This window comes from Mixophyes fleayi, chromosome 1 (assembly GCF_038048845.1).
Source record: "Mixophyes fleayi isolate aMixFle1 chromosome 1, aMixFle1.hap1, whole genome shotgun sequence".
Taxonomy (NCBI): domain Eukaryota; kingdom Metazoa; phylum Chordata; class Amphibia; order Anura; family Limnodynastidae; genus Mixophyes; species Mixophyes fleayi.
This window is the reverse complement of record NC_134402.1, coordinates 137,199,032-137,210,009: the sequence shown is the minus strand read 5'-3', so window position 1 is coordinate 137,210,009 and position 10,978 is coordinate 137,199,032. Positions and strand designations below refer to the sequence as shown.

Genomic DNA, 10,978 nt, shown 5'->3' with positions numbered 1-10,978 from the left:
TTCTCTCTCTCCCTTGACAAGAGTAGCAGGGGCCCAACTGAGTTTGCTAATTTGTATTGGGTCTTCCTTAATGTGTTTTTCATTGGATCTTCCTTAATGTGCAGTCTGTATGGTTACTGTATTCCCCCTCTCCACACAATAGGTGCAAATATTGCAGGTACATCTGGTAACTCCGTATAGGGGTCATACTACCTGATGAGTGTTGCTCTAAAGGTCTAGCTATGCAAATTTTTGGACCTCCAAACTGCGTTTTAAGGCATAATGTGTGATTCTACTTGCTTTCTGACACTGTACCAAAGGAAAGGAGAATTACTAAGATTAAGTGACCGGGGCTGTTACTTTAATTCCACTGGTAGCTGGCCACACCCCTTCAGGCTTTGTGGTGTTGCACACACTATTTCATGGGTCCTCCAGTGGGCCCTTCATGCCCCAGTCCGACACTGCACACTACAGCCTCCAGTGCGATTGGACAGTGCCTCACTCCTGCGCCCTCCTTCCTTTGTAACATTTTCATCACATCACGAAAGTTGTCAATGAGGAGCTGTGCAGAGAGGAGCAGCTGACAGAGAAAACAGAAGGGGGCCACAGTGTGATGAAGGGGGCCAAAGTGTGATGAAAGGGGGTGGGAGGAAACCGGAGTACCTGGAGGAAACCTACGCAAACGTGGGGAGAATATACAAACTCCACACAGATAAGGCTATGATCGGGAATTGAACTCATGAACCCAGTGCTGTGAGGCAGAAGTGCTAACCACTTAGCCACCATGCTGATCTGGCAATTTGTATCTCACTAAATTCCCTGTGCTAGGATGAAGCAGTGGTTCTTGTCATCTGATTTCCAATCTACAGAGGGAGATGGGACATTTGTAAAGAATCTGTCATTGAGACAGAAACTGTGTCCTCCATCTCAGCGCTGACAGAAATATCTGACCAACAGTGCTCTGTCGAGCGCCCATGTGACTGCAGGTGCGCACGTACCCTAACGTGCACACAATTCGTGTGATCGCGCACTGCTCCATTTCTAGCAGAGGAAGTGAAAATTCTTACACGTCCCTCTGCCTCAGTATATTTGGGAGGCTTGCTGCAATAACAGGTAGAACAACACGGTCCACCAACATGAAAGGGGCATAGCATGATTTTGCTCTGTACACTTGAATGCATACAAAACTTAGCCTGCAGTCTAGATGACTGTCAGTATGTCAGACTACAGCTCAAATGAAGAGCAGGTTACATTAGATTATTAGAATAATACAGCACCGATTAGCCAGCAGAATATATGACAAATAACCACAAACATTACAAACTAAATTTGGGCTGCCATCAGAAAATTTGGGGGCCAGTCCAAATGTGTAATCTGTGTCCCCTGGGCACAGAGAAATGGGGATCCTTGTCTGTTTCATTTGTACTGGTCCCCACATTTTCTGATAGCAGCCAAAATTTAGTTTGTAACCTTTGTGGTTGTCATATATTCTGCTGACTAATTGGTGCTGTATTATTCTAATAATCTGTAATGTAACCTGCTCTTCCTTTGAGCTGTAGTCTGACATTCTGACAGTCATCTGGACTGCAAGCTACGTTTTGTATGTATTCAGAAAATATTTTTTACTTACCTGGTTATGCAAATTAGAGTAAAGAACGTTTGTAGTTCTACAATTGTAAGACAAATTACCACATCATTAATGTATTACCGTTTCATACTTCTCATACAACATATCTCTGTATGACAGCGTACCCGCAAGTGGCTGATGACAGCTCTGTGACCGAGGATGTGTTTATTAGATGGGGAAGGCTGAACAGATATGGGAGACCAATCAGCAGACGCGCCGCGGTATAGAACGTATTACGTATTGTTTGGCATCAATGCCCCGGAGCTCGGAGATATAAGTGCAGCGGTGACATTTGTGCAGTCAGTGGCGAAGTGTCTATCTTTAGCATGGACGGGTTCATGGGGATTTCAGCATGGAAGGAATATATATCCACTTTGCTAATGCCCACTTATGATGTGTCCTGGTCGGTGCTGCTCTTCTACATCTTCCTGTTCCTGGGTCTGTACTTGTTGATGAGTTCTTTATGGAACTATTACCAGATCATCTCTATGAACGCACCGCCTGGTCCTACTCCTTTACCCTTCCTGGGCAACTTTGGCTTCATGCTGTTGCCGGGATGGCTTCTCCAAGTGCTGCAGCTTGGCATGGACAGCAATGAACTCAGTAAGGCGCAGTTTGGAGTAACCAGAAGTGGGGCGTTCCTGTACCCGCACGTTGCCCTTAGTAACATGGCTAAAATGTACGGCAACGTGTTTGGTTTATACATTGGCAGTCGCCTAATAGTTATACTCAACGATTTCGATACCGTAAAAGATGCTATGGTTAATCATTCGGAGGTGTTTTCTGACAGACCCAGCGTACCAGTGGTCTCCATCATCACCAAGAGGAAAGGTAGAGAGAGAATCTGGGGGACGTGTTAGCTTTCTGTATTGTAGAAGTTGCTCATATTTATTTAATCGTTTTCTGAGTTAACTGTTTTTATTAATACACTGTATTTTGCATGTTTATTTTTTCATTCATCCACGAACATCTGTACTTGGATAAAACAGAAGATGTGAGTACTATAAAATGATGAAGGTATTTGCTTCTTTTTTATTATTGATTTTGTATTTTTATCCTAACAGCACACTATCCCATTCAATTCAAAGTCATAAATAAGAGTTGCAAAGAACACACTTTTAAAATAAATGCAATACAAAGACAGCTCACAATACAATTCTGTAATAATTCATAGATTTAGCATTGTAAGTTGTCACAAGCTTGACCCTCTTTCCTTGTGTCCTCTCATTATTTATGTCACCGGCACACCTGTGCCTTCTTTCCTCACACCAGTGGCGGATCCAGGGGGGGGGGGCGATCGGGCGATCGCCCCCCCTGCCAGGGGCTTGCTGCTGACGGCTGCACACTGTGCAGGTCCGTTCAGCATTGACAGTATGCTGCCCGGCTGCTCTGATTGTGTTTTAAACACAATCAGAGCAGCGGGACAGCACACTGCCAATGCTGAACGGACCTGCACATACTGTGCAGCCATCAGCAGCCTTAAAAATTAGAAAGGGGGCGGGGCCTAAATCGCCCCCCCTAAAATCGCCCCGGGTAGAGCAGTTGCCTAGATCCGCCCCTGCCTCACACAGTGCCTCTGTTTCTGATTGCTGCACCCATCCTCCTGGGCAGAGGCTCTACTTATGATGATTTTCTTCCTACTCGGCCCCCACTTCTCAGGTCTACTTTCTTAAGTTACGGTGAGAGGTTATACTCCACCTAGCACCTCATTGTTGCTGGTTCGGCTTCTCATCGCTCTGTATTGTCCTGTTATGTTGTGTACTATTTTACTGTATGCTCACTGTATGTCATTTCTAACCCTTTGTGGTGCCTTATAAATAAAAGATCATCATCATCATCATCATTTATTTATACAGCGCCACCAATGTTTATAATTGCTGAAAAATATAAACAGCATAAACAGTACATTACGTTAACTATCTTTTGCAAAGCTTGTAAATATCTGCATCCGTTTCCTAGAAAGGAAACCAACTAGTCCTGGCCAAAGGTTTCCATTGCACCTGACTTGCTTACAAAGTTTATTGGAAAACAGTATCTAGAACTTTAGCATAAGATATGTGCTTTTACATCCTCTATTTTAGCACTCTTCTGCTGAGAACTGTGGTAATGATAGGACGGAGGGAGAGGAAAACTATTATAATGGTTATGATGGATGGGGAGGAAAGCTGTAATAATGGTGAGGTGGATGAGGAAGAAAATTATAATAATGGTGAGATGGGGGGGAATTTATAATAACGGTGAGGCAGGAGGGGGAAAGCTATAATAATGGTGAGGTGGGTGGGGAGGAAAGCTATAATGTGAGGGGGTGGGGAGGAAAGCTATAATAATGGTGAGGCGGGTGGGGGGGGTTATAATAATGGAGAGGTGGGTGGGAACTATAATAATTGTGTGGCGGGTTGGAGGAGCTATAATAATGATGAGGCGTGTTGGGGGGAGCTATAATAATGGTGAGGTTGGGGGGCTATAATAATTGTGTGGCGTGTTGGGGGGAGCTATAATAATGATGAGGCGGGTGGGGGTGAGCTATAATAATGGTGAGGTTGGGGGGCTATAATAATTGTGTGGCGTGTTGGGGGGAGCTATAATAATGATGAGGCGGGTGGGGGTGAGCTATAATAATGGTGTGGCGTGTTGGGGGGAGCTATAATAATGGTGAGGCTGGTGGGGGTGAGCTATAATAGTGGTGTGGCGTGTTGGGGGGAGTTATAATAATGGTGAGGCAGGTGGGGGGGGGGTTATAATAATGGTGAGGTGGGTGGTTGATGCATGTTCCCCACTAAGAAGCAGTCTGGACGAAAGACGACAGTGCATATAATTTCGTTTCAGGCTTCAGTTCTCTGATTTATAAAGGGAGAGACCGTATATGCTAAACCTATTTGAATAATTGATAGTTCTGAGCTCTGAATCCCTGAATATGAGACTTGGTAGTTTGCCTCTGTCCTGGGCTAACCCTTCCCTTTCAAATAACTTGTTGCTGGAGAAAGGAATATGATGTCATATTAATGTCTTTGTGTTGTCCAAAGGTTGTGATTTATGGACATTGGCTGTATCAAAATATCTAAAACACAGTATTATAAATGAATCTAGTTAGCAGAAGATTATCTCAAACTATTGTATTATTGCTGATTTAAGTGTCCTGCCACGTTCAAAGATAGTCCTAAAATTGCTTACAACACATATATTGCTAATCTTGTTTGAACCTGAAATTAGCTTTACACAGCTGATCTTATCACTCAGTTCAATCAGATTGACAGGACTACTTGATATTCTGCAGCACTAAGGCTAATTTTCTGTTGCCTCTTATTGCAGCAATAGAAAGTCAATTAGTGCCATAATTTGTTACTATCATTTTGCCAAATCATCTTAGTGAAACTATCTGGGAACAGTGAGACTTAATTTTCCATTTCGCAGTCTTGTGGACATGAACATACGTGACACTGCAGCCAGTTTGCATGTGCGCAGTGGAAACAAATGCCCAGTCTTAGGCTTTCAGTTCCAAAAAGTCTTACCTCCCAACATTTAGAATCCCAAAAACGGAAAAACATAAGCCCTGCCTCGGATCCACCCAAACTTTGCCCACAGATGGGAATATTTAAGTAAAACCCCACCTGCTTTCATGTTAAGCCCTGCCCTTTTGTAGCCCGCGCATCAGGATATCCTGCTTAAATAGGGAAAAGAAATGTTTTTAAAAAAAATAGTAAATGGATAAATTATTATGTAAAATACATAATTTAAACCTATGGCTAATTAAAGAAAAAATGTTTTATTTTTCATTCATTATTTTCTGATATTGCCATCCTGAGTTGCTATAACAGAAGTAGCATTGTGGTTGTACTAGTAGTGTCGCTACCTTGTTAAATAGGCTTCCCCTTCCCCATGTCTTGCATGAGGGAGTTATCGCTGGCAAGACCCAGCGAATGGTAACGCCAGTGGGGGAAGCTATTGCCAGTGTCAACCCCTTGATAAAGTGAGAGGATGACAAGGGAGCCTATAGTGCTGTCTGCAGTTGATCGCACACAAAGATAGATATGTCATGTACCAATAAGGTTTATGGACATGCCCAAAAATAATCTGATCGATCATAGTTATTTGAGGTTTGTTGACAGTTTTTGGACCACACATGCGGCAATAAGAGGCTAACTGATATCACTAGTGATATAGGTTTTGTTTTTTTATTCGGTAATACAGGGGAAAAAAACTACTTAAGTTGTCCAGGAAAATGTTGGTTTATACAAAATTCTATATCATTCCACCAATGCATGTGTGTATGTATGTATATATCTCTTACTTGCCAGGTTGCGAATCGCGTCATTTTTGGCCCTGTACCTTTGACTTAAGGACGCTTACATATCATTTTACAGTGCTGGGAGGGTCTTAGTGACGGGATTCCATGAGAACCATGATGGCTCTAATCCTGCCCACTTCACTAGGAAGTGGGCAGATGCGGGATGATGTCCTACTCTCCCAGGAGAGTTGGAAAATATGATATATTTTATATATTTATTTTAAAGGTTATGTTCTATTGAACTATGAAGTGTAAATTCCTGGTGGCTGAATTTAACATACCTTTTCATGTCCTCTACTTTCTGAGCACCAGCAGTTAATAGTGGAATCTCCAGTATCCAGAATATCCCCTTTGACAGACTGCTCAGGCCCGGGGGCGGACTGGACCGGGGGGCAGCGGGCACCCGAGCCGCTCAGTCTAACGGCTGTTCGGGCCGGCCGCCTCCACCCGTCCCCCGCCGTGGATGCAATCATTTTTTTATATCACCGGCTGCCGCATCGCGTGTCATGTGATGCGGCCGCCTGTGCACCCCCCCGGGCTGATACCTCCCAGCCCACGCCTGCTCAGGCCAATGTGATAGATTAAGGGTCTGTCAATTTAATTTTGGGGGAACCATTGGAGAGCAGAATACTGTTCACCTGCTGCCCAATCCTGTAATCTGAACACTGGAAGTAATCATTGGTGCATGAGCTGCTCATAGCTGCAGTTTCCTTGATACTGATGATTTGTAAGTACACTCATAAATAAAACACAGTCTGGATTGAATGCATCAAATATTTAGGCAGATAAGCTGCACTGAGATATCAAAATGATGTATAATGAGATTGGTACAGCTGTAATAATGGATCATGTGTCCACATACAATATACTCCTGTTCAGTGGTTCCAGCAGTTGAACAGAGATGTTAGCCCATACTTGGTGTGATGAGACTCCTCAGTGCTTTGTAACTTCTCGCTCTCTTCCCTATTATTTAACGGTTTTATATTTACAAGAAGATTATGTAAGTGGCAGGTCAAAGAACTAATGAAAAGTGCAGCCATGACAAACTACTGACACATCCACAGACAAGTGGAAGAAGTGTTGCACTGTAGTGTAACAACTAACACTATTCTAACATTTACAGTGACCATTTTAAACAAGAGACCAGGAAAAATTGTTGTAAACTCCTGGAAAGTGTGAAGTGAGGGAAATGTCTAGAAACAGCCAAAATGCTATGTAAATTATGGGGAAAGCAACAATGTTTTATTTTCTTAAACAGCTTCAGAATCTAACACATTTACACATTGCTACCTTCCTTAGACAACAAATCATATTACAATAAAATGTCCACTTGATGAAAATAAAAGCCAGACTTTTCCTTATCTCAGGAAATGTAAGTCCAAAGTGCTTTACGTATAGTGCTTTGTAACTTTTGTATTACTCAAATGTCGATTGCTGAAACTACTGATCGGTATAAAATACTTTATCTGCATAATTTTTGTGGCATAAAGGGTAATGTAAATGTAGTGCTCCAAGAGTTTAGTGAGTAAAAATCTTACATCCTCGGTGGCAACACTCATGACAGAGTTCCACGCTGTCTCTGGAAGCAACTTCAGCACAAGAACTATTCATCAGGAGCTTAATAGACCATAGCCGAGCTGCACATAATACTCAGATCACCATGTTCAATGGCCAAGTGTGGAGTGGTGTAACGTACACTGCCATTGTACTCTCCAGCAGTGGGATAAAGAAGTGAAGAGACGAATCACTCTTCACCATTTCTCAGTCTGATGGACGAATCTGTCTTTGGCGAACTCCAGAAGAACGTTTACTAACCAAATGCTCACTGCCAACTGTAATAGTTACTGTATGAGAATAATGGTCTAGGACTGATTTACATGGTTTGACCGGGCCCCCTTAGTTCCAGTGAAAGAAAAACTTAATGCTAGAGCAGGGGTCGGCAACCAATATCCATTTTTTATCGCCATCCGGAGATGGCAAAAACGGAACAGGTATTTTGTGTTAAGTAGGCTCCCCTGTGCAACACCATTCTTACCTCCTGTAGTGGTTAGCTCCAGCGATAGTAGCATTATACCCAGAGGTAACCCTCTGAAGAAAAAAGAAAAAACCCATACGATTTATTAAAGGAAAATTGTGCTTACCCGCCAGCCTCAGGTTCCAATTCTCAGGTTCAGTTGTGTGGCGCTGGGTGTGGTTTTGTCTTTGTTCGTTTACGTCGCTTCTGATCTAACAGCGCTGCCTACCACATTCAGGAGAGGAGAAGAAAAGGTGTGAAAAGAGGAGAAGTGGAAGACAAAGGGGTAGAAGGTGTGGTGCAACTGTGGGGCACATAGGAAGAAAGGGGAAACAAATGGGATGGGGGAACAAGGGAGACATGCACATAAAGAGGGAGAGAGAAAGGAACAGGCAGCCATAATCTAAGACAGATACACACAAACAGTTTGGGCACACATGGGCTGGGGGACAGAGGCACGGATGAAGAGGGGGGGCAAAGGCACACATCTTTTACAATGCACCGCGAGAGTGGCACATACCAATAATGAGTCTGAAGGGAGGAGAAGAGGGGAAAAAGTGGTAGAAGCAAGCACAGCCGGACGATAGATATTGTGCTGCGGTACCTGTATAAATGACCGCACGCGCGCTACAGTTCAACGGAAAGTGCCTGGTCCCCCAGAGAGACCAGCAGAGGAAGCTCAGAGCTGCCAAAAACACCGTTCCCCCATTAATGTCTGGATGTGACCTGGGGGTCGGCGTGCCAATGAAAACGGCTCCGCTTGCCACATCTGGCACGTGTGCTGGTGGTTGCCGACCACTGTGCTAGAGCTTAAAATGACATTCCAGGGAATTGTGGACTTCCAACTTTGCGGCAGCAGCTTTGGGAAGGCCTTTTCCGGTTTCAGCACGACAATGCTCCAATTGAGTTCAGCAAGGACATATGGATATTCAGGTGTCCACATACTTTTGGCCATATAGTGTATCTGTGTGTAAGGATCAATGGATATTTAATACAGACTTAAAACATGTTTTACATTCTAGGTTTCCACTAGCTGGCCAAAACTGTAACGCTGAGCTCTTTCAAAATGGGTGGTTCTGGTGTATAAAGAGAGTAAAGGAACTTGTGTAATAATGGAACTTAGAGCAGGGAAGTTCAGCCTGGCCAATACAGCCATAAAAGGTTTCTGTGGATTTTCCATGAAAAAATGTGAAGCACTGACTGAGAACATTAGATGCTCCCCAGCTATTGCCAACAACTGTATTTATTTATGGAAATGCTTCTCAGCCAGTTGACTAAGAGCTAAGTATAGATCTGTCTGTACCCATGGATGGGATTTAAATGTTCCCTATGGAGGTAAGGCACCATCACTTGGTCCTCTGGCTGGGGGCCAAAGTGCTGTAAAACCGATGTCTCAATACAAAGTCCAATTCAAGGTTGATAATTAGTAACAAGTAATAGAATGACTAATTAAGTGGTGGATGTGCACAAATGGCACCTAAAGCCTTTCAGTGTGGCATTTTTCTTTTGCTTTGTCCTATTGGCTAGACAAGAAGTTTTTATAGATCCAGATCTTAAAGGCTGGAGCCTTAATAGGTACCTATTTATTTACATTTTATACAACACATATTGTCACCCACTTGCTGTTTGTGTGTTATGTTTTGATTTTTGAATAGGTTAGCAGGTCCACCTGTATTGGCCCATCAATCTAATCCAGGGAACGAGGTATGGTACTTAAGATGCTACTCACTAAAAACTCTGTAAGTTTCCTCATAGGGTAGGCTAAAATGTTCTGAATCCCTGTGGGAAGCCTCAGCAAAGCCCAGTGATAAACGTGCCTCCCCTAGCCTTCTAGCGAATGAAGGCCTACCGACACTTGCCTCATAAGGGGCCTTTGGGCTTTGTGGTTGTGAGCAATGAGGTCTTTATCCTTTTAAAGAGGGACAAAGACCAAGCACTCCCCTGAACAAATGTACATAGTGTGTCTAGTATCAAACTTTTAAAGCACTCTGGTGATTAAGGTGTTAAAACAGAACTTTTTCAATAATCAAGCAATTAACTCAGCCCCAGTGATTTACTCCAAAATATTACCATCTAGTTCTTCTGAGTTTAAGGACTTTACAGTCACAGTGCCAGAAATAAAAGTGGGCTAGTATTTTTTTTGTTTAACCATAGAAGACGCCAATGGAATACATGAGATCCCTATAGTTCTTTTCTATTGATAGATCCAATGGAAAATTGATCTTTTGGTTAAAGTAATGACATGTTCCTAGACTGACATGGACAGCCAGTGCCATGCACACCAGGGCGCAACTGGCATCTTTGAATAATTATTTATGTCCATAAGTGGATTTGTATTCCAATGTGACTGTTTACAATTTTGCGTTTTGGCAGATGGGGTTCAAGCTATGTATAAACCAAATTTTCTGTTGTATACAATTTTGTTGAAGGTGTACCTGTAAGCGTCGCTGTTGGCAATCTGATATATTTCTGGATAAGATGGTCGACATAACCAAGTACATAGGCAGAATCTTCTTGATCAATTATTTTTTCGACTGGATGTCCGTTGTCATAGTAAGCATATTAAACCTACATGTGGAGTAGATCACACTTGCTCTGAGTATAAATAAGTCCTAACCGGAGAAATCTACAAGAAATTTTTATTTTTTTTTTATTTTTTTTTAAGGCAATGTTCCATATTTGAGCCATGGGTTGTGGAACTATTATGAGGAAAAAAAGTAATTATAAGTGAGAACGTGTTCTTACTGTTAATATCTCCTCCTTAGGGGTAAACCCTTGACTTACCATAGATGGCTTTATTAGTTCAACTGTGTCAACTTATGCTGACCTGAGTCTGTTTATTTGTTCTCTTATTTGTTTGGCGATGGAATCTCATGTACGTGGTAGTTTGATTTCTTCTGTATTACCCCATAAAATTATTAATGTTGTGAGTGGTTACAGTTGGTTCAGTGAATTTTCTTATGCTCTGGTTATAGTTCCACCCACTTAGTTATTTTGAAAGGGGAGATGGCAAATGGACGTTCCCGCATTAGGGAAACAGGCCTACAAATGCATTTAGTTATGAGGACTACAT

At 42.6% G+C, this 10,978-nt stretch overlaps 1 protein-coding gene across 1 annotated transcript in view; it reads left to right on the top strand.

The window, feature by feature from the left end:
- The first annotated feature begins 1,850 nt into the window (after positions 1–1,850).
- CYP2U1 (cytochrome P450 family 2 subfamily U member 1) overlaps positions 1,851–10,978 on the top strand; it is a 50,789-nt gene continuing 41,661 nt past the window's right edge. The window contains exon 1 of the mRNA XM_075200739.1: positions 1,851–2,437. Coding sequence (XP_075056840.1) covers positions 1,933–2,437 — 505 coding nt within the window. The 5' untranslated portion in view covers positions 1,851–1,932. The remainder of the gene's footprint in view (positions 2,438–10,978) is intronic.